The sequence below is a fragment of the Apteryx mantelli genome, chromosome 3 (genome assembly GCF_036417845.1).
Source record: "Apteryx mantelli isolate bAptMan1 chromosome 3, bAptMan1.hap1, whole genome shotgun sequence".
Classification (NCBI taxonomy): domain Eukaryota; kingdom Metazoa; phylum Chordata; class Aves; order Apterygiformes; family Apterygidae; genus Apteryx; species Apteryx mantelli.
The window spans coordinates 59,262,667-59,287,228 of NC_089980.1; the positions used below are offsets into that span (position 1 = coordinate 59,262,667).

Consider the following 24,562-nt stretch of genomic DNA (forward strand, 5'->3'; position numbering starts at 1 on the left):
AAGATCTTTAATTCAAGAACCAAAAAAGGGAAAAATTTATTATTGCAGCTTTTGTGTCTTGGAGATTGTAAAAAGAGAAAAACTTCTGTAGGTGCTTCTTGCAGGAATACAGTAGGTGTGTGAAATGGGGAAAATCAGATGCAAGTGTGTAGGCTATTCAGTTCCTGCTCTTGTGAGAATAGGAAGGATGATAAAGAAATGGGTTGTAAGCCATGCTGTGGTCTGCTTTGTACTGCACATAGATGCTGATCAAATGGAAGAATCAAAGAAAGGACAACAGAATAGCCTGGTGAGCAGAACAGCCCGTGTTCAAGTTTGGATATAGTGTTAGCCTGCAGATTATTTTATTTTATTTTTTATTTTTTTTAATGAGATCAAGGATTCTCCTATTTTCAGGCTTGGGTAATAGTTTCATAGTAAAGTCTTAAAGGAAGAATAGAAACACTGCTTTGTTTGATAAAAATAGAAGTAGTCACATAATACAGAAAGAATTAAAGGGACTAAGGTGAGGGCAGTACAATACTCTCATCTAACATATGATCAAAAAGTTTCTTATATTAGATAATAGGATACCTTTATTGCTTTCTTAGTTGTATACAAAGCCAGCTATTTCTAAGTAAGCCCAGCTCTTGACATACACTACTTTGCAATGAAAGAAAAAACTTCTTCCTAAGTGCTAATATAACTCCTAAGATAACTCTTAGTCTCTTCTTTAACCTCTCATTAAATGAGAGACAATGTGTCATGTCTGTTATCCTTATAATTATTCCCATCAAACCCTTGTTTGCTGGAAGACTGTGCTGAGGGGACTCTATCAGCATGAAGCAAGAAAGTCCTTTTAAACCTAGTTCCCATAAGAAACCATGTTATTTAGTAAAGACAAAGAGCTAATTTCTAGTTCCGGTGTGAATTATCTAGTGTGAATATCCTATCTCCAGTTTTATAGTCTGTGGTCTAATGAAACCAACTTCCTTATGAATAATCTCTCTTTTTAGAAACTTTTGTGGGTCTTTGTTGTTTTCTGTCATGACAAACACATGAAAGGTTTTAGCTTATCAGCTTGCGCTAGAGAAAAGTGTTCAACAAAAAATGAATTTGTTTAATTTCCATCTTTCCAGAATTTTTCCAGCGTTTTTTTTCTAAATTCGAGCCATTCAGTCAGTGATTAGTTTCAACCCAAGGGAGAGTTGTGGAGGAGAGGGAAGAACTACAGAATATTCAGGAGAGGGGAATTGAAGAGGGGAATCTCTGCTTTTCAGCTTCAAAAGAAAGAATTTTTCATAGCAATTGCAATGTTTTGTTACAAAATAGCACTTAAATTTGTTCTTAATTAAACAGCTAACCTACTTAAACAAGGTGGCGGAAAGGCAAAGCAGGATTAAATCTCACCTCCCAGAAGCTGACATTTTATTTAAACTTCTTTGGATATCTGTGTATGATCCAGTACCACTACCCTCTCCTACTGACAGGCTGCCATACCGAGGAATTCAGAACTTGCGCAGCTCTACTTCTGTGATACCTTGGTGCAGTTTCGCTGTTAGCATTTGAGAAGCGAAAGGAGCTGCCAAGCTTCTGGCAGCAGCTGTGCAGCCAAGGTCCTGCTGTTACAAGCAGACTCACCTCCCAGCTGCAGCATTTTCTCTCAGCGTAGTAGGTAGGTGCTGTCAGGGCCCACTGGTGCTTTTCTCAGCGTTATAGATCATATGCAATTCGTTTGGATTGGTCTGATTATCATATTGCTTTAAAATGGGAGAAAACAATATTCCTTTTGTTCAAAGTAACCCAAATAGGGAAGAATCTCCGAGGCCCAATGCCTGCTTTAAAATACACATTTATAACTCCATTTCAAGTCAACAGTTGCCTGAGGTTGCAGTAATCCTTCAGTGATTACGTGAGTGTGTTTGCAGAAATAGCAGGGCTACCCAGCTTGCCAGATTGGTGTTTGCTCATTTTACAATATTGATTTAAAAAGAACATTGGAAAAACACTAGTGCTAAAGTTTGAAAGGAGGATGAGTGCAGCTGGCCACAGAATGCCAAGAGTGACCTAGTGTGGTGTAGGCTGTGTTGATCTAACCATTAGCCAGCATACGGTGTCGTAGAGGGAAGAGGATGAAATGTGTAGAAGAAACTGCCAATTGCTTTAGTGCCATGATAGGGGGAATTGGTGCCTGGCATCCCACAGAGGCAGAGGTGAAAGGATACTAGGTCTTTGTTCAGTTCTTGTGCTTTCAGTCTGTTTGTGTGTCAAGTGACTTGAGGAGACTTATACAAAGCCTGAAAACAAGCCAGAGGTTTTTAGTGTCTTTCCAGCGTTGGCAGGATTGTGGCAGTGCTTGTTTCTTCGCTTGCCTGTGCATTTCAGGGCAATAGTTTTTAAGTCTATACCACACATGCCCTTGAGTTTTTCTGAGTCAGCTGAGGGCCTTATCTATTCTTTGGGGAGGTTTTAAATTAAGACATTGGCAGTCTGACCACATTTTCATAATTTAGCTTTCATTCTGGCTGCAAAGTATGCTGTTTCCAATTAGAACCAAAACAGATCCTGGGTCTCAACCTGAACCCTAGTAGTAGCAGCTGCCTCAAGTTTCAAATGCTGTGGGGTTTGCCGTAGCTTGTCTGAGAATTGTGTTTAAGGTGGCATAAGGAGCATAATGACACTGTGCTTGTTCCCACCCTCGGTAGACCAAGGCGGTTAGCTGTCAGGCTGTAGCTCAGGGGATGATGAGCAAGTCACTGGCTATTAGTGTGTTGTAGCTTGACCTAGATAACTCTTGCAGCTCCTCAAAGCTAGTGTCATGACAGGAGCAAAGTTGTTAAGATTCTTGCTGTGCGTGTTTGCTGGAAACCTTTCAGGAATGAAGCTGGTGCTGGGTTTAATTGCTTCTCTTTACTGGAGCGCATTGGTGGCAAGAGGGGAGAGGAAGGAAAAGGGCACAGAACGAGACAGGCTTTGCAGAGTTGGCGGTTTTGCTGCCACTGGCCTGTGGCATGTGAAAGGCAATTAGTGAGATTACAGGTCTCTCTCTGCTCTTCTCTACGCTCTGACCTTGCTAAAATGCATAATGACATAGTTAAGACAGGATGTAAAATGCAGAGCTGAAAAGAAAAGCTGGTGTTTTGGGGAAAGAAGGCCTGAGGAGGCTGTTATTTAATGGATAAAATATTGATTTTAAAAAGCCATAATTACTAAGCAGAATAATCGGGGGAAAAAACAGTAATGGTATTCTGTGATATGTGAGCATAAAATTTCTTTTGTGTAGTCAGGGATATGTAATCTAATCTAAAAAACAGTTGATGTGTAGGCTACTTTTCCCGCATTATCAGAAGTTTTATATGGGGGCTTTTTTTGGTGGGAGTGTATGTATTCTTTTCTCCTTGCTCTCTTCCCTCCTTCCTAAAGTCAAAATCTTTAAAAATGCATTCTAACCACTTTGCTTGAAGTAAGCAACCTATTTGATACGTACTGTGGTACCTATCTCATCTTGTTTTTTTCCTTCTGTAATTCTTTCCCTTTATAATACAATAACAAAATACTCCTGGACTTTTACAGATGGTTGTGTGCTTGACTAATATTACAGTTTCTTGACACATTAAAATACATTGATTTTGATAGCTCCGGACTCCTTGGAAAAGTCTGATGCTGAGAAAAATACTGAACACTGGCAGGCAGAATATCGCAAGATAAATGTAGATTTAAATCCATTTGTGTATTATGGATCGGGCTATCTTTTATGAACTCAGAACCTGTCCTTTGTCTTATTTTTACCCTGCTCACTCAGGATGTTTTCTGGTATTCACTTGATGTACTTCAAAACTTTAGAGCCAGTTGATCTCAAGTGAATGGGTTAATCCATGGCAGCTTCAGGTAACTGGAGTTCACCAATTCTGGGACAAGTCAGAGCTCTCATTTTTTCACTGGTACCTTGAGCTCTTATTTTCTCATTAAACCATTGTCCCTGAACACACACAACAAATATTCTGTGTTCTTGTTTTCTACAGATGAGTGCTAATGATTGTCAAGACCCTCCAGAGTACTGGACAATCCATGGACTATGGTATGATCATAGAGTGCTTTTATTTCAACTTGGGAAAAAAAAATGAAGTTTTGCACCAGGATATTTAATGCTTTTTCTGTTGAGGGCTCAATCAATCTGTTTTATCTTGTGATTGCTTGAAACAAAAGCCCTCATTTTGTTGGAAATCAAAAACTTATGTTTTGTTATAAAACTGAAATACATTCCTGCATATCTCATGACTCACTGAGCTCCTAAAATCCTATTGCCACATAAGCAATTTACTTACCCATCTCTTCATAAAATCACTGATGTTGTCAAACAAAAAGGGAAGTATGTTTTCCCCTCTTTCTTTCTCTCCCTGAGTACACAGAACTTGTTAGTGTCTCATGACTGCCTGTGGCTTTCAGAGTCTTAACTCAGCACAGATATTGTAAAGGCATAGGAAAAATGTATTTGCTTCCAAGAAATCAGCTTGCAGGAGCTGATATGAGTGGCAGCAGTCTGAAGGTTTTCATAATGACAAATAAGGGAAAAAACTCAGTAGAGGAGGTTGGTGACCTCTGTGCCCTGGAAGGATGAGCAGCATTACAGCTAGATTTCAGTGGTGTTTAGGTGAGACTTGCAGAGTCGTCACATGGCACAGTATTTGGGGAGGTCAGCTTCACTAGTGACGTTATGTGCAAGACCCCTCCATATCATTACTCTCCCCTGTATGTCCTTTACACAGGAGGTGAGTGATTGGAGGGCCTAACAAAGCCTCTGTTTTTTGGGGAACGTTCTGGCTGTGATTAATGTCTTGAATTTTTACTCATAAAACACTGTGAATGCTGATAGATTTCTTGCATTTTTTTTTAATCAAATTCCCAGTTATAATCCTGCATGTTTAAAATATAGGCTAATGATACATTGTCACCTACCATTAGTGATTTGTGAGACATCTTTTTTTCACTTTTTTTTTTTTTTTCTTTCCTAGGCCTAATAAAGCTGAAGAATGTAATAGGACATGGCACTTCAATGTCACTGAGATTAAGGTATTTATTTAAATCAAAACACTCATACCGAGTAGGGCTGAGTGCAATTACTTTTGCACATCCTGTATGCAAAATCTGTAACTCATAATGTATCACTCTTAAAGCAGTTTACTGACAGCTATGTTCTTTTAAAGACTCCAAACATTCAGTGTGTGCTTCTGGTATTACTTGAAGCCTGCAGTGCCTATGATGATCAGCAGCCCTTCGTACTTGATTTTGTAGATGTGTGGTTTGACACGTTCAGCTACTTTCTGCAGAAAAAGTCTAGAGAACATAGACTGTGGATCTCCAGTGATAACAAGTACCTGTGAAAAAGAGATTACAGTTAATTCATGTTCTTTGCAAATCATTTTCTGCTGGAAAGCCAGAACTCATAAAATAGGACATAGTTCAGAGTACATTTTGTATGTGTCTTCTTCCAGGGCTGTTACTGAGCATCAGCTGTTTTAAGCCCTTTTCTTCTGCTGGGGCTGCTAAGAGAAATGAAAGTCCTCTCCAATATCTCCAAGCATAGGCACAGATAAGAAAGAGAGGAGGAGCGAAAACTGCAGTGCATTGTCGTCTTGTAGAATTCTTCCTTTTTATTTTATATTTTATTCAGCTGTTTTATAAACAGAGATGTGAGAGTTGAGCCTACAAATGTGAAAAGCTCCATGATTGCACAATTTCTGCAGGACAGTTGAAGGAGGCAGGGGATCAGTATTTTAATACATTGTTTCAGATATTTAGGTATTTGCACCTACCTATCACCTCCAACAACGCCATTTTCAGAATATTGTGGGAAAAGGGCATCTTTCCTTTTTCTGCCAGTAAATGTTTGTCAGGGATGCTTAAAGATGAGGCTTCTGTTTTAGAAAATGTATCAATTTATGTCAATTGTGTAAGAAATAGCTTTTGAGCTCTGCAGGTGCTTTTCATTATCTTTGTTATTTTTAGGATCTTCTGTCAGACATGAGACACTATTGGCCTGATGTGCTTCATTCATCTCTGAATCGCACCCAGTTCTGGTGAGTTCAGACAACACAGTATTTTGGATATTGTTTTACAAAAAGTATATATGAGTTGGGAGTTCTTCAGGTGGAATGTGTACACTGTGTCCAGAGAGGAGCATATGCCTGAGAAGCAGCCTCCTGGACACCACTGAAAGCAGTACCTCTTGACTTCTCAGTCTTATTTAAAAAACAAAACAAAACAAAAAAACCCAAAAAAACAAAAAAACTCTTTTCTTGCTAGAACGCTTGCAAAAAGCAGCTGTTAAAGAGGGGGTTATTGCAGAGCTTTTTGAGAAGTGGAACTTGGAGAGAGGGAGAGAATGTGTTCTCCTTGCCCCCAGGGAGAAGAAGCAGCTGCTGTTGACATATTTAAATCTGAATGGCAGAAGCACTGCTGGGATGTCGCAACTAGCTGCAGGAACAGCTTTTTGGTCTCTTTACCCAGCTTCATTGTGCTGCTGGCCTTTGGAAACTTTTCTTTTGGGCTTCCTCGCAAAGGAGGGAATGGAAAAATAAGATGGATTGGATGGTCCTGGCTACTTTTCTGCAGGCTTCTCTCTTATTATTTATTTTTCTAGTAGCCTAAACGCAGATCAAGTGGGCATTTGCCTAGAGATCAGCTTGCCAGGCTCGTGAGAAGGGAGAAGGAGATTTTGATCTCTCCTGACAACAGTACTGTTTTCCTTCTCCAAGCTTCTTTGTCTTTTTGAACAGTTGGACACTTGGACTGAAGAGAAGTGAGTCGTGGGTATTATTTGTGTTTGCACAGGCTTCGGTTTTAGTGCATTATTTTAAACTAAAAGAAGTGGCAGTTCAAGTTAATTTGCTGCCTTGTGAGCTGGCATCAGCCAAGGTATGGGTATGCAATTTGTTCTTCCAGATCTGCTGTGAAAGCAGTAACATCAGATAATAAGCAGAGTGCATAGCTAGGGGCAGTATCATCTAAAACTATCCCAGCTATTCAGTTAATTCAGTGCCTGGGGAGCTTTCCTTTGGATGACTATTTCCTCCCTGTATCACTGGGAAAAACCTTGAAGGGAATGGCTGTCTCTTTTAGTCTTGTCCTCACTCTACAAAAGGTCCCAGTCCTCAGTCTTAAACTGGTTCCACAAGTGCCTTATGACAGCCTAAACCTGTAATCCTGTCAAAAGCACTTTCAGGTACTTCTCCCGCCACTCCTTTATTCTTGCACTGTGCCAGGGAGAGCATGACTGCCTCTTTCAGTGGTAGCACCAGTCTGCGCTAATTTAAACTGTTCCTGGAATTAGAATAAGAAAAGTGTCTCCTAGAACTAGCACTGACCATGCTGTGACCACCTGTTCATGAAAACAAGTGATTTCATATGAAATATGTGCATAGCACTCTGTGTTTTACTAATGGAGATATTTTGGTAGGAGGCAGATGTGAGCAAATATAATCGAACTCTTTTTCCTTTCAGTTCAAGGCTAGCTAACAACATTTATTTCAATACCTGGAAATATCATTAGTATAAAAGCAATACAAAGCAGATTATAACACTGTAACTAATACTTTGATTGACAAAGTAATTCAGTCCCTTTTAGTAAGGTGAAAAGTGCACTGTAATTGGCAGCCCTAATTGCAGATTCTGTAAATGAAAACTCTTGAGCCAACTTAAAGCCAATAAAATCCTGTTGTACTTCTTATTTCAGTTAAAAATACGCTATTTAATTCTAAGTTTAAAAAAATATCTTTTTTATTTTAAAATTCCAGTGTGACAGAGATAAGAATCTGTAAGTGGAACTAGTTGATAAGATTTTCATTGTTGTAGACTAAAGACATGTTAATTAGATAAAGAGCATAAGCAGTGTCAAGCAAAATGGATGCTGAATATCACAGCATATCACATCAGGGTTTTTCAAAGACTGTTATAATTACATAGTATCTTTCTTCCTGGATTTACCTCTGACTGTAATCCTGGCTCAATGGGTGAGCTGAGGAATACTTTCTGGGGATTTTAGGATGGCTGTGGGTGCCTCTGTAAAAATAATTGCGTGTCTCCGTTCACCATGTTAACGTACAGACTGTGACAATTGCCACCCAGGAGTTTGAGTTGTACAGGATAGAATGCATTAATACAGGATAAGGGTTATATCTCAAGATTTATAAACTGAAAGCATCCCTTTTAAAGAAGTTTTAGATTAATAATCTTTTGGACCATATCAAAATTTCAGACCAAGAGAACTCCCTTCAGGATCAGCTTACATGTGTGATCTAGTGGAAGGAATCCTCAGACTTTAGCTTATAGGACAGCTGGGTGTCCCTAATCCTCTGCATTTTTGTGGGTAGCACTGCTGTAGGTTTACAGATCTTTCTTCCTACCCTAATAATAAGCCAGTTTTCAAGCTGGGTGGTTTCTACAATCCTCAGACCCACCTAGCATGCTTCCGACTTTGTCTGCCGCATCTGCATGACTTAATGCTTGGGGAAACTCAGTCCTTGCTCTACACAACAGGAAGCAAAATATCTTTGAGTTTCAGCTTCCTTTCCGCAGGGCTGAACTGTACCAGTTTCATTCCTTTGTGTTTTTGCAGCCCCTTAAGACTTCATTTGTAGAACTCAGCCTTGAGCAGTGCAAGCGTAGCATTTATCCTTAACAGTGCTATAGAGAAAATGACAGAGCTAGACAAATTACACAGTAGAACCCAATTGAATACAGTAAGCCCCACTCCTGTGTGCCTGCCAATGTACTTGTGTCCTACAAGGAGGGAAAAAGTCCAGCAAAGTCCTTGACTAGCGTATGGGCTCTGCACTAATGCCTTGCCTATTAATATGAGCAGTACAGAAGGGTGGATGGTCTTTCTGAATACAGTAAACTATGTTCTGTATCCACATGCCACACACACATGAGCTGAGGCTTAAGTGAAATGACCTTGTCTTATTCTGGCCCACATGAAGGACTTGAATAACACTGAGGCATTAATTCTTTTGATTTCTGAACACAAATTCTTTTTCTTCTTCCCTGGAACCTGTAGCTCCTCCATTTCCTACCCACTTCAGTTTGCATTGAAGTGGAAGAGGTGAAGGTGAAATTTCATATGCGTGTGCTTAATTGTCAGAACCGGGTGCATATTCATCACTCTGCTTTTTCACATGGCTCTGCTGCAAAAATCTGAGTCACACTGTCAAAGGAAGTGTCATCTTGAAGTTGCTGTAATTGTTTTGCAGTGACTCTGAATTAGCTCTCCATTCTGGAAGCTGACAGTACTGATTTGAAAACTTGGGTCGTGTCTGCTCTTGGCCTTCCGCAACTGGTGAAACATTGGCATCGTCTGTGGGTAGCTCTGTGTCTTTTCATTTTGGGAACCCCACAGTCCCATTGCCTGGGCCCTGCAATTAGTCCTAGCTGGACCAAACCTCTCCAATAGCAGTTGCATGTCAGCAGTAACATGCTTCTAGAGCATCATCAGATCTGTGGCTCTCTGTGTCTGCCTTCTTCCTGGAAACAGCAGGAAAATTAAAAACAAGTACTGTGGAAAGCCTGCAAAAGATGGGCACCACATTTTATCCTTAGATTACACACATATGTGCGTATAATCTTTGAAATATATTGGCATCTTGCATGCAAATCCTTGCCTCCAGCTTCTTGCTGTTCCAGTTGCCCTTTGGATTTGACTGTTGTCTGCTTCTGGTCCAAGCTAACTGTCCTATATCTCTTGCCAAATTTGCCTCTAAAAGCGCTTCTATCTTCTTTAAAATTTTAGTCTCCTTTCTCATCAGTGATTTCAAGTACCTTGTCAGGAAATCTGCTGTATGGCCAACTTAAAGTGGAATTTTCCAGGCAATAGACAGTTCACTGGACAGGTATTATATGCTTCCATTTGAACCAGACATACTCCAGTTAAAACTTGTTGCACAGTTTTGTTAGTTCTCTGTAACATAAAGCTAAAAGGGCTACCAGGTACCTACTGCAGTCAAAACTGTTTTATGGCTGCTCATGTCCTGAACAAAGAAGTCAGGTTCAGATCAGATGTGTTACAGACAAGATTAGAACACTTCACAAGACTGAATTTGTGAATGTATAGTGAAAATCTTCCAGTAACCCACCTTCCCCCCTTCTTCAAATCTCTTGGGCCTCTGGTTGCTTTATTCATTTTCTGTTCAAAAGTAGTGTTCCAATTTCTCTAGTTTCAAGGATAACTTCTTTAAAGTGCTTTAATTCTTTAAGAAGAATCTTTAGTTTTCATTATGAATGGACAACTCAAAGGCATGCTTTCAGGTGAAAAATAATTGGCCTTGTGCTGCTTAGCTTCTCCATGATGTATTGAGGCATCATAATGTCAGGGAATGCCCTGGTAGGGGCAGGCATTTGTGATTAGATAATAGTTTTTTGTGCATGTCTGCTGAACTGACACCTATTTAACACCAGTGACGCATGAAAATCTGAAAAAAAAAACCCTGAAACAAAACAACAGATGTCCATATTAAAGATTATACTGCTTAGTCTTTCAGTAGACTTTAGAATTCATAGGAATATCTTTGGAGCTTTGCCCCATTTTTTCTGTCATATATGAGCTTATATCTGTCATAATATTGCAAGAAATGTTTTCTTTTGCACTCTGTTCCGTGGCATTAGTAGATCTGATAGTGTAATAGATGAAAGACTTCGGAACAGGCCTGTCTGGATACAGCAAGGGGCCAAAGTGAAACTTGAGGCAACAGTCCTATGCCAGCAGCTTGTGCAGTTTCACTGATCCACCCAAAATAAGGGTCAGATTCTTCAGTTCTGAAAATTTTCAGTGCTTTGAAGTTCAGTTAGCATAAAAGTTCCACTAGAAATTATACAAACAAAGGTTAGAAATACGGACTTTTGGGGCAAATTCTTACTGTTCTGACCTCCAAACATCTCTTAGTAATAAAGTAAGAGAACTTTGTATCACTTGAGTGTGATACATATTTATTTCATAAATTTCTTCATTTAAGTATTAAAAAAAAAAATAGCTTATTCAAAAGGAAACCCCTCAGAAAAAGTGATACATTTTGGACTAACTTAATCTCAAGAAGCACCTGAACAGTCATCTTGGCTTGATAAAGTTTTGTCACGCTCTTGTGTCACAGAGTTCTCTTAGTCAGCTTAAGTGTGAAGTAACAATTTATTCCACATCATTATCTTATCACCTCACCTTGCAGTCTTCAGCCTTAAGAAGATAGCTATCTTCTTTTGAAGATATAGAGGGGGAAAAAAAGAATGTTATCCTTTACAGGTGGAGGGCTGAACTATAAATAAGTGACTTTTTGCACAAATATGCAAAATTTACTGCAAAGCAGAATATTGACTCTGGATATTCCAGGCCCATAATAATATTCTAACCATAGAACCATCCTCTCCTTTCTCTTCCACCATTCTTATGTTAATTTGAACAGTCTCTCTTATGCTACTGTCAAAGTTAAGGACAACTCATATTTTTAATAAGACTTATTTTCTTGAAAGAATTATCTCTTAGTCTGATGTTACAAACCACAGTGAGGGATGACTTAGGCTTCTTCCCTACTCTCCTTGTAGGTCTAAAATCTCTTGGAAAATGCTTCTACTAGAAAAAATAAATGTGTTGAAATAACTGAAATGGTAGGAATGGTCTTTTTTTGGTTTTGCTTTTTGCACATGCAGTGTTTTTTGTATGAGATGTCCTACCACATAAATAGCCTTTCAGTTACTTGATTGAAGCATATTGGCTAGCTTGCACAGATCATGTCTCTGCAAATGATGTTTTCTAAAACATAAATTTTGCTTTCCACCTGTAGGAAACATGAGTGGGAGAAGCATGGAACTTGTGCAGCCACACTTCAGATCCTTAATTCTCAGAAGAAGTATTTTGGTAAAGCCCTGGAACTCTATCAACACATTGATCTTAACAGGTGCGTAAATGAACTCCTTGGTCTGCCTCCTACTTCAATCAGTTTCTAGAAGTTTCCAACCTAACTTAAAAAAACAAGTCTAAAAACCTGACAGCAGAGGAGAAATGAGCGTTAGCATAAATTATTTTTAGTACTGGAGTTCAGAGGTAGGGTTGCCTGATGCTGACAGGCATATCTCTGGCTACTTTGGAGCCTGGGGAGTCAACAGCATACTTCACAACATCTTTTTAGACAATGTGAGCCTGTAAATTTTGAGGGCCTTTATCAGATATATCTCACTAACAAAAAAACTCCAGTACCTGTAGACTTCTAAATTAAGTGACAACACTCTCAAACTTCTGAGTCACACTGAGGCCCAAACACTTAGAAAAGACAGTGCTCTGCTCAAAGAAAAGAACAAGCTGCATACAAAACTGTACTGAACAGTCTGGAATAGGCCGAGATTTAACAAGAAGAGAGGATGGCCCGAAGGATGAAATTTAGTTGGTGCATAAAGCCCTCTGCTGTCCTTTCAAAAGTGCAAAGGAACAGTAATGTGGCATATGTAGTTGCTTTTTCCTAGGGCTGACTCTTCCTTGTGGTTCCAAAGTCCTGGCAATTCCAGATACAAAAACTTGGTGATCATGTTGTGACTTGTGTAAGCTCTATATGTATGCATTAAGACTGCAGATGAATGCCAAAAGTCCAAGAGTCCTTTCCTGATCAGTGCTTGGCGGTGAGAGAAACATTGGTCTTGGATTTGTAGATCATGAATTGGCTTTCTGTAGAAGATGATAGTACCTAAGAGGAAGAGAAGATAGGTTTTCCGTATTTATCTAGAATTGTGTATGTTAAAAAAAAATCCAGCTCATGTTCTATCACTGTCTGGTTCAAGCAATGTCTTACCACAGTCTTATTCACTTTGCATATGTGGAAAGGAAATATGTCTTTATTCCATCCCCCATCATGTTTTTGTAGAATTTTAATCAGATTTTTCTAGGCACAACACTTAAGAGTCATATGTGCTATTAAAATTAGTAATGTCTGATAAGTCAATTGCCTAAGTAGCTGTGATGGTGTGACTAAAACATTTTACAGATGGTGCAGTGACCAACTATGTGACTCTTTATATCAGCATATGTAACACTGAAAAAGAATAGAGACCGAAAACATGTTGAAGTTAATTGCTTGTAGCACATTCTTCATTGTAAAAATGAACATAATTAATTTAATCTTCACTGAACAGAATAAAGACTGCTAATGTTCTCACTGTTTCTCATGAAAAAATATAAATGAAGTAAGGTAGTGTTATGGTGATTAAAATATTGTCTCCAAAAAAGAAGTTATTAAAAAGAAGACATCATACAGGCTGTTGTAAGAATGACAGAACACTATCCTATTTACTGGCCTGCTTATATCCAGTGTCAAATGACTATGACAAACACACAGACCTTTAGTCAACGGTGTTAAATCTTCGCTGTGCAGGACCTGACTTTGTCAGGGCTGAGCATTATTAGCACTCACTGGATTAAATCCTGAGAGGTACTGAACATTCCCAGTTCTTACTAAAGAAGCTGGGACTTAAGGAGATTCAGCACCTGTTGGGTCCTGAGTCTTGCTGGAATGTTAAAGCTTGTGCTTTCCTCAAGATTGGGTTTAGAGAAATGGGGAAGGTAGGCTACAGATTCTGGAGAGTTAGTTTGTTTCTCTTACATGAGCAGTGTTTCTCTTCAAAAACCTGCTTACTAAGAGACCATGAAAATATTTCTGCCATGGCACTGATAATGCTGATTGAGATCAGCATACCATGTACCTCTTCCTGCATGCCGTGTGCCTCCCAACCCAGCAAGGCTCCCCTGAGGTAGTGCATGAGGATGCACAGAGCCCCTCAGGAGTCCTCCTCAGTCCCTTCCCAATGGCCAGAGCACAAGGGTGTGGCTCGGGGGAATAGGCAGTGATTAAACTGTATCTCCTACCTGGCACTCAACAGGGCATTAGGAAGAGCCAACAAATGAAAACAGTACTTTCCTCTCCCTAGCTATGTCTGAAGACTTGCCTCTTTCAGCTCTTCTGAATAGATAGGGTAGGGAGTTCTTGGTGACCCTGCCAAGTAGGGTGGCGAAGAGGCCTCTCAGAAAAGGGAGCCTCACCTAGGCATGGCAGAGGGTGGAGAACAAGCTTCCCTTGCTCCCCCTCATTGTAATGTGTGCCAGGTTCTCACTAAGTCTGTCCATTTACCTAGTGGTTACAAAGTCATATTAGCATACAAGAATTATGGAAAGTGTTTTATCTTTGTTTCAGTTGTCTCCTGAAAGCTGGAATAAAGCCAGGCAGTACGTATTACCAGGTAAGAGGCAATCTTTCATAAAACAAAATCATGCGTATGTACTTTTCTCAGCAGAAGTCAAGTAATTTCTAAAGAGGAAGTGATCTCTTTTAATTGTATAGTTCTTTAGAGTTGTGCTTTATCTAAGAGTTGTTAACTTACAAATGTGGGAACTGTTGGAAGAGTGCTAATGACTTCTTAATTTATCCGAGCTTTTTAATTTTTCAGATGACTGCCATAAAAGAAGCTCTCTCAAGTTTTTATGGTGTAACACCAAAGATCCAATGTCTTCCTCCAGAAGAGGTAAAAAAATTTAAATAAAACCCCACACAATAACAAAAAAACCTTTTTTTAAAAACAAACCTTGTTTATCAAATAACAAAAGCAAAAAAAAAGAGTAACAGATCTTCAGCATGTGGAAACTTAGGTCTGTGTATTCTTTGTGTTTGCAGCTCTTTGCAAATTAGATATTGCTGAATTCTTAGAGTCAAGTTCAAAAAAATGTTGCCTACGCGCTGGCATCATTGAGTTCAGCTTATGTTACTGTTGCCGGAGCCTTTTTTTAATGCATAAATACAACTAATGAAGGAAGTGCCCACTCTTCATCTAATGACCTTGTTGTTAGTATACTTGCCCAGAAAATGGGAGCACTGGGTTTGAAAGCCCTCTTCATCTCAAAGGACTTGAACCTGCATCTCTTTTGCAGCTTTTGGGTGAATGCTGAAACAATCAGGCTAGAGGTGAGGCTGTAGTTGAGTACTCTCTGTTGCTCTTGCTAAACCATAATAACCATGAAGGAAATTCTTAGGACTAACAGCTGCGATTGGAAAGGAGCCTTTGACCGCAAGTCTTGACAAATGTACTACCCATCAAAGCGGTGGTTGTCTTTCCTTCACTGGGAATGGTTCATATATTCTGCTTGAAGAAGTTACTGAGTGAACAGAATCCCTCAGAAGTAAAGCAATTCAGAAGCTTGTCTCTGAGGCTGTTCTCAAAAACCCTACCTGAAGATGTATAAAAAGGCATTTTGAGCTTCAGTGTAGCTCAAGATGACCATAGCCTTTTCTTTCCAGGAATGTTGTCTAAAACTTCCATCTCTCTTTACCTTTCCTTGCCAGTGATTGAGCTGTGAGTCACAATGCAGTGGAAAACATGGTACACAGACAGTGTGCCACTGCCAAAAATACAGGTCCACAAATCTGAACCCAAAGTGCCTTTGAAGAAACAAAATAATACTCCAGACAGTTACATGGGTAGGCTGTGTAGCACTCGCTTTCCTGTTTCAGTGAGGTGTCTCTCTCTCTCTCTCTTTTTTTTTTTTTTAAAGGGAGAAGATAGCTCTTCCTCTTACAAGGGGCCCCTTATTTTCTCAGTTTGATAAGTGGTTTACTACAAAACACTTCGCAGAGTTATTGCAAATACACAGACAGCAGTTTTACGAAAACTCGCCAAGATACAGCTGCTGTTGGTGTTTAATAGCTCTTGTGTTGTCGGTTAATTTGCTTTAGCAATGCTCTGAGGCTTTTGTGCTCAGATGTTGCTTTGCGTGAAAAAGAACTATATATTTTGAATTAGTTTTAACTTATATTTAAATTAGTTAAGCACCAAAAGAGTATGGGTTGAATGTCAGTTGCACACTTGCCCATCTCTTGATATTGAAGAAATACAGAGCTAACACAAAACCCAGATTTTAGCTCTGTTTATATTCACTGTAGTTCTACCATTGCTTTTAGTATAATCAGGATACAGTTCAAATTATGTGAAAGTAATTTAACAGTTTGAGTCTCCTGTGCTTAACAGCTGAAGCTAATGGGTGATGGAGAGGAAAAAGGACACTTCAGTTATTTAAAGATGGCCCTTTTCAGAGATTCAGCCTTGTAGTTGCCTGAGGTGGGAGGCTGCCTTATTAGGGACCTCTGATGCCTGAAATATGTTACACATTTGCTGTGTTCTTAGGTTTCTTAAAAACAAACAAACAAACAGAAAAACCCCACTGTCACTTTTCTTTTGTACATAGATTTTGTTCTGCTTAGCAGTTTCAAAAACAATGTTTTCCACATGCACTTCTTCATCACACCTGCCCATTCTTTGGGCTTTTCTCATAATCTCCTTTCCGCATATGGCTTCCATGCCGCCTTTCCTTTTTTATGGCCAACATCTTTCTTCCTCATCTGTCCTGCAGTTCAAAAATGATGTCAGCTGTTTTTGACAGACTGCTTTTCTGTTCTTCTCAGTAAAAGTTTTTGTAAAACTTTTCCTTTCTCTGTTTTGGAGAACTTTATTTGCCTCAATTCCCATCCTGCTATGGAAGGGCTGGTGAAAGGAGGCTTTCCAGATCAGACTTTTCCTTTAATATTCCCAGAATTCAGCCAGAGCTCATCATTAAGATGAACAGCTTCTGTGTACTGTGCAGACTTGATAAATGCTAAGATAATCTGTGTCACAACATTTCATAGTGAGACTTACTAGTCAGATTCCCCAAAACATTACTGAATTGTGATGTTGGAATGTGTTTCCTTGTGTGCTTGTTCCTTAAAGACGAGTGTGTGCTATAAGCTGTTCAGAGTGGATACCTCTATTACCTGTCTCTGCCTCACATTTTTCAAGTGGCAAACCTACAAATAAGCACTACTGTGTACTGTAACTAAGGCAAATATATCTGAAGTATTAGTCTGTTTTCTTCTCCACAACAAGCTGATCTCATTCTTCCTGTCTCTAGGGTGAAAAAGCACAAACAATTGGCCAGATTGAATTCTGCTTCACCAAAAAACTGGAGCTGAAAAACTGCACAGAATCGAAGGGTGGATCCAAGTGGATGCAGGCTGACTTGCAGCTTGGAACGGGGGAGTTGTCTGTCTGCGATGATACTCTCCCTACCTACTATCCTTCACAGGTCCAACGTCACAAGTGAAACCACAAGAGCTTGAAAAACTTTTTAAACAAAAACCCTTTAAGCATTATACCTTAGAAAGCAGTCTTGACTTAGCAATATTACCAAAACCTGTCCATTATCATTGGCGTGCTGTGAGGATTTCTGCTGGAGGCAGAATGTGCTCCTTTTCCTGTTAAAGGATAACGGTCCACATTGTATTATCTGCTACAATAGGCTGAAGTCTTGAATTGTTGTTCTGGTGTTGATGGAGTCGGAATCTGATTTCCATTTTTGTCTGGATTTTTTCGGCTCACTTACAGTTGAATCAATGCTGTCTGCCACATTAGCCACTTTCTTCTATTTTTTGCCAGTGCGCCAGGGGGATTAAGCCATCCTTTGTTCCAAAAGGATGCTCATCTCTCTGAGATGAGATGACAATTTCTTGGGAAAAAAATATTGTTATACAGAAGAACTTCGAGACCTGCCTGGAGGTCTTTTTCCAAACCGAATACCCACTGCTTTCTGTAAACTTGCTCTCCAGAAGTACTGAACAGAGGCCACATCCTCTGAGGCATTAAACCTTTTCTTACCCAGAGGTCACTGAGGACCAAAGATGAAAACTTTTGCACAACTTCTTAGTGAATGAAATAACATTCACCAGCTTTTGGCACCTCTGGTTATGGGTGTCTTTCTCAGGACCCCAAGACTCTTTTTATTTGCAGGCTCTCCTATTCTTAGACTTGAGTTTGCCTCAATAAGTCCATACACGCATGAAGAACTACCAGTCTTACAATTATGTGCTAGTATAGGAAAATAATGTTATGCCATAGAAACATGATATTTGTTCTTAATTTTTCATCTCATCTGAGCATTTAGCACTTCTACACAGGTGTGAGTGCCTGAAATTCATTTAAAAATATGAGATTTTCACATAATCACTTGGTTCCACGAAACAGCTTTTTATAGGGAAAACAGTAAATACTACAAGATTTTCAGTGAAAAGTACAAATGTTGGCAATAGTGCATCTCCATCCAATAATAATTAATTATGTGCAACAAAGCTAAAAGTTTCCAAATGGGACCAAATTTGGATAACAGCCACTATGCAGAGCTGTGTTGATGCAAGTGTCCCAAATTGTCTCTCAAAGAAATTATGGCTCAAGGAACCATCTGTTAGAAAAATGTTACTTGAAAAACATGAAATGCAGTGTTAGGAACAAAAATTACTATGTCGTTTTGGTTTTGAAAACCATTCATATATACTCTCATTTTCTGCTGCCACTCTCTCTGTACCACCATTCATTTAAGGGTCTGTTACCTTGCCATTCCAGAATGCTGTCAATTTTTTTGAGTCCTCTCTTTAGAAACCCAGAGCTCTTGCTTTAAAAAAAAGAAAGGAAATACAGTAAAGGAGTGTGTTCTGCACTCCCTTGTGCCTTTCAGGGGAGCGAGGGCTTCTCTTTCAAAATTTGTCTTCCCTCCTAAGAGGGGGAATATACTAACATAATGTATTTTTAAAGTATGCTATACAGCCTTTAAAATCAACCCAGTTGTTCAGGAATAGCCTGTTCTTCCCCCTCCACCATTAGGGTCTTATTAGAAGTATTTGAAATTGATCTTACTGGTCACAAATGGAGAATTTTGAAAGGAAAGGGCTCAGAATGTAACCTGTGGTACCTGGCATATATAGCAATGAATTCACTGTTACTTTAAGTAGGCTCATGTTTTGGGGTGAACTGGCTTCAAGGGCTGTTTGATTATATTAACTCTGATAGGTGGTTTTGAGTGACTTCTGGATGGTAAGGCTGAATTTCCCTGTTAAATCTTTTTTCAACAAAGTCTAACAGGATGACTCCTGCTGTTGATTACGTCTGTAGTGCTCCAGCTGAACTCGGTGGGAACTCTGCATGCATTCTGAGCACACAAAGTTGAATCAAAGACCAGAAATAATCTATTGCTTATCAGTATTGTTTTGGACATGCCTTTCGGAGAGGTAGCAAAACAGGAAAAATATGTTGCTTTTTGGAAATGTTGTGATGATTCAATAGTTTCTCCAGGGTTAGTTTTAATAATTATGTCTCATGTTCTAATAATAAGAGGGAAACTTTGCAGACAGCACTTTCTAAAATTTCAGTATGTATGTATGTTTGTGTGTATATTGAATATAAAAGCACATCTGTTTTCAGCCAAGAGCAGTAGTACTGGATTGCTTTATTCAGGAACTGTGCTGGTATTGTTTAAGAAATTGTCAGTGCTCAAAAGCTAATAAAAAATATATGTATATAATGACAGAAACATGGCCTGCTACTTTTAGGGTCCTATTTAAATTTTTTATTAAGTGTTAAATTCAGAAAAATATATTTTAATTCCATGGTCTTCTAATCAGACTGGGGGTTTTTTTGAAGTTTTTTGATCACCTGTTGTGAGCCCAAATTTAAACAATGTGCTAAATGCATAGAACTGAAAAAATCGATGAAATTGTTCCCTAAGTTTTCTGTTACTGGACTTTGCATATCAGGAGTGAATTCAGGTAAATGGAGTTCTTCCACTTCTGTGTGAGCAATTCCGAGTTTCTCATTGTACCATTTGGGATTCCATGCAGAGCTTTACTCTCTTTTGTTATTGACACTACTGTGTGCCATGATGTGGTTGTAATACTCAGAGGCACAGGACAGAGTTAGGGCACTACAGCTGGGTTAAGCTCCAGAAGGCTGAAATTCCTCTGTTCAGTTCCTGTCTCTGAGACCAACAGCCAGCAGTGTCTGCACACTACTGACCAGCCAGTAATGGGTAACATTAGTGAGGGTGATATATTGATACTGCAATTTTAAATACACACAGTAATAAACAGTACCAGAATTATTAAGTGCCAATGCTATGATGATATCTGTGACGTTAACCTTATGCCCTGATCTGTGCTACCCAGCTCCGTTGTGTTCTGCCTCTTCCTTAGACCCCTGCGCAGGCTGCGGTGGTTGTATTTGCATAACCACTCTGCACAGCAATGGGAAAGGGGAAACTGCGGGCAACCCATGCTCTCCTGCCCCTTGCTCTGTCTGATGGCACTTTAGACATGACATCTTTTACTCCTACCATTTTCACTGTAAAAGCTGTAGGCAGAATGCTCACAGATGTACATTTTATATTCTTAAATGCTCTTTCATCTCTGCCATTAGAAAAGCATGAAAAAGTAGGGAGACTGAGCTAAAGTGCTTGAAAAGGTTAGAAATGTACTTTTTTTTTGTGGAATCCTTTTGAGATCATTAATATTATTTTTCCTTCTAATCACAAGAATTATCTTTGCCTAGAATAAAACAAAGACTTGATGCAAAAAATAAAAATAAAAATCATTCTCTGCAAAGGACCAGCCCAAGGCTCATGCACTTTAAAAAAATCTCCCCTCAACTCTTTTAAGTAGTACTTAAATGGTGCATAGGTTTTGGATGGACTACATAGAGTGAAAGCCCATTATGAACATGAACTTATAACTCCCATCATAAGCTTTTTAAAGAAACAAACTCATCTGTTCCTCAGTCCTCTTCACAGGTGCCTATCAGTTGCAAGGAAAGCTCAGACTTGGAAGCAATAGTAGAGTTACTGGTTCTTGTACAGATATTTGTTTAATGGAAGCTTGAATCAGTAGGCTGGTGGGTTCCTTTAATTGCAGTATAAATTATATATTCTTCTATAATGCCAAATAATGCTTAGGGAGACAAAATTTACTGTACAGCAGTTCCCTGCAGTTCTCAAGTGTAATATATTAATTTAAGCCAAGCAAACAAGTGCAAATACATACTTTAGAAGGAAGTGACACAGCCACTAACAGACTTGGCAGTGAGATGCTCAAAGATAAAGCTGACTCTTGCCAAATAGAGAGTCAGCAAATATAAAAGAGAGTCAGAAACTACCAATGTCTGTGACAGAGTAGATAGCGTAACTTCTGTGCACATTTCAACCTAATTTTCTAATGCAAGGAATGTGAGGGAGGTGATAAATTTTAAAACTTTAAGGAGAAACTGCATAATCTGAAATGCGAAAGGGAGAGGAAGGGAGGGATGTAACAAAACCTTCATGCTAAGCAACAACCTGTTACTGAATAAAAAATGATTAATGGATGATAAGTCAAAGTGGGTAGAAAAATAGCCTACAGACTCTTAAGTCCTGTTCTAAGGGATGTACCTGAGGTATTATATTTGCCTCTAACAATGGCTCACACCCAGTTACCAATCCTGGCAATTGCTTTTCATCAGAAAAATATAATTTCATAAATTGGATTGTATATAATTTCAAAAATTGGATTAACACAATTTAAATACTAGAGGTAAAAAAATAAGTGGATATTGGGAGCCCTTAAATATCACTTCAGCTCTGAAAAGTGTCACTCACTTCCTTAAGCATATGGCTGCTTCTTAGAACAAGATAAAATCTATCAGCCTTGAAGATTCAACACAGCCCGGAGAAGTCAGGAGCTTTATTCTTTTCTGCATCATTAAGTAAATTAACTAAATCCCAACAGGGGAGTTGTTTGTACAGTCTCAGTGCTTTAAAACACTAATTCCACAAAGGGACTTTGCCCGTTTCTATCCTATGTTCATGCGCTCTCTCATGCAAAATGCACAGGCATTCCTTGGGGTGGGGGTTAGCACACAGGCTGTCCCCTTTCCAAGGACAGTCCCTTTTCCTAGACCACAGGCAGGTTCTCCTTTCCTTGTTCTCTCGCTCTTTCCCTGGGTTGCCCTGTGCGTTCCTGGGCTGTGTAGTGGCCCAGCTTCAGCCAAGTTGGGAGGGGGGAGTTGGGAGCAGGGGGCTGCAAAAAGCAGCCACCACTGAGTTGTTACACAGATGACCACAGCAGCCTCCTGTGGAAGTGTAGGACGTGGTTTTGAGCCCCAGTAGGCTAAGAACAGAGGTACCCTGCTTCCTGAACAAATACTGGCTGACCGCTTGGCTGGAACATGGGCACCCCATCTGCCTCACTACAGACTTTTGAATCAAAGTGTAAGAGCTGTGGCACTTTCTGCTACGCTCAGAGTGATTTGGGAGCACCAGGTGAGCTCTAGGTCCACTCCTATTAGATTGACACCAGAGGGGATTTAGACATGGCTGTAGCCTGTGAATCCCAAAACAGGCAGGAGATAGGTACCTAGACATTCAACCCAGTCAAAAGTGTAACATCTGTAGGCACACAAAGAGACATGTTTTTTGGGTGTCCTGATCTCGCACACAGCTTCATAGCTCAGGCCCCCAAACCTTCTAGCTTAATGAGGTAAGTTATGACTCAGGACTACATACAAACTGAATGTGAGCCAACTCTTCCCACCAGCAAACAGCTGATCTGCCGCTGCAAAGAGGACAAAAAATAGGAGGAGCCAAGTGAAGGTCTCCCCTTTGGTTCCTAGCGGCAGCAGCTACCCGTTGCCATTGCCCAGCTGTTATGCAGCCCTGTCTCTCAGGCTGGGATGGAGGTGACACGGGCCTCTGGAGTGTCCCCACTCCACGCCCTCAGTGCAGGTCCTGTGGCAGCTGGTGAACGCCTGTGTCCCGGCCCCAGCCATTGCCTGTTGGAAGAAAAAGAGGAAAGAGCCCCTAAGGTGGCAGGAGTGTGGTGCCCAAAGAGGCGGTCAGTACACTGCAGATTAAGTCCAGCAAATGTAAATAGTCTAAATATCTACCAAAGTAAAGAGGCAGGTGCTGGCTCTTGCTGTGAAGAAGGGGGATTTTGGGGGTTGCGTTCTTGAATCCAGCACCTCAGTGCTACTGGGGTTGCGATTTAGGCACCTGCTCTCTGTTTGGATCTGGCTCTGAGCACCACCAAGCCAAGGTCATAGAAGGGTAGTGCTGCTGCTGACAACATTATTGCTGGTTAATGGTGAAAGTGATGATGCAGTGGGAGAATGTCAGGACTTTGCAAGTCACTGTCCCAGCAGTGGAGCAATCAATGACAAGCAACGCTAAGTCTCTTCTAAATTCAGACTGCTTTGCTGCTTAGGCAGCTTCCTTCACAAGGCTTGTCTCACACCTTCCTGTGTGTAACAGTTCCCTGCTGAAGGAAGCTGGGCTGTAGATCACCCAGAGCAGATATAAATAATGCATTTCGGGAAGGATTTCAGATTCTTGTGCTTTGGAGATTAAGTGTTTTGGTAAATACAAAATACAGGATAAGTAAAACCTGATGTGAGAGATGCGCAGATTATTTTATATTGATGTGCTGTGGTATTTGTTACTGCTTTCCCCAAAAATACGCTGGGTGGTCACAGATAGGGCAAGGATTAGATAGACCTTGAGAACAACTAAGCCCAGAAATGCGCACAGACTGATGATATGATCCCTGTCAACACATTCAGCACAAAAATCACAGCACTGACATTCAGATGCAGTGCTCAGTTTGAAGGACTGATGTTCCAAAATCTTTTATTTAAAAAAAAGAAGCTAAAATGATCAAACTTGATAAGAAAATTCTTGAGCAGGCTGAAGAATACTATGTGCTGTTTGTAAGAAATACTGTTCTGAGAAGAAGCTCACTTTTTAGGAAACAAGCTGTTTACCTAAGATTTTTCTGTAACTCAAAAAGTTATCGTTTGTATTAAAAACCCATGCTCTGCACATAAAGAAGACAAGCCAAAACAAAATTAACAAGAACTAAAAACATAGCAGTTACACTATAAAAATTATAATCACTATAAACAAGTCTGATGCATCCCAGTAAGTACCTTCTGTTAAATCACTTACTTCTGGCTAGCGTTGTTCATTAAAACTTGTCATTGTCGGCTTCAGTGAGAGGGATTTCTCTTGTTTGCAAAGCTCTCAGCTGAGAGGAAAGACGCTCTGCATCCTCCCGCCAGAGGCATAATGCTCCCTCGTGGCAGGAGAGCTGGTCAGATCACGAGTGCTCTCACTTTAGCCCATCACTTTTCCACAGATGCATTTCCCTTGTTGAGATTTCGTAGGTTAAACTGACCACGAAGACTGCATGCGGCCAGATGTCTCGTGCTATCAGTTCCCCAGTGCCAGCTATTGCAGGTTAGTGTCCAAAACCACACTGGGAGGGGAGTGCCCCTTTAGACTTCACCTCCTCATAAACCCTATTTTTCAGGCATTTGCCAATGCCTGTGGTGTGCATTTGTGGCAGGGCTGTGAGCCAGGAGGCTGGCTGACTGAGGGGTGGTTGTTAGGTGAAGTGGGAACAACACTTGTCTCCTGGGTACTCAGATGTTCTCGATTTATTATGCCACTATCCCACTAAAATAACCATTTTATAAGTAACAGCTGTTCATGCTGTTATTACAAAGCAATCTCTCGAGTTACATCTCTCAAAGTAACCAAACCTGTAATGAAGATATTCTAGTGGAGAGTATCTCCACTAGAGATGAAGATATCTCTCGTGGAGAAAAATCTCTTACCACGCATTGAATAAAAACATATGAAATACCTTTTTTTTTTCCTGGAAGTCTTTCTATTAGCCTTTTGTTT

The 24,562-nt window shown here is 39.9% G+C and overlaps 1 protein-coding gene across 1 annotated transcript in view; it reads left to right on the forward strand.

The window, feature by feature from the left end:
* Window positions 1–19,378, forward strand: part of RNASET2 (ribonuclease T2) — a 29,395-nt gene extending 10,017 nt beyond the window's left edge. Inside the window, exons 4-10 of the mRNA XM_067293498.1 lie at window positions 4,002–4,057; window positions 4,992–5,049; window positions 5,986–6,056; window positions 11,802–11,915; window positions 14,196–14,241; window positions 14,449–14,523; window positions 16,940–19,378. Of these exons, the coding sequence (XP_067149599.1) occupies window positions 4,002–4,057; window positions 4,992–5,049; window positions 5,986–6,056; window positions 11,802–11,915; window positions 14,196–14,241; window positions 14,449–14,523; window positions 16,940–17,131 (612 nt within the window). The 3' untranslated portion in view covers window positions 17,132–19,378. The remainder of the gene's footprint in view (window positions 1–4,001; window positions 4,058–4,991; window positions 5,050–5,985; window positions 6,057–11,801; window positions 11,916–14,195; window positions 14,242–14,448; window positions 14,524–16,939) is intronic.
* The last annotated feature ends 5,184 nt before the right edge of the window (window positions 19,379–24,562 follow it).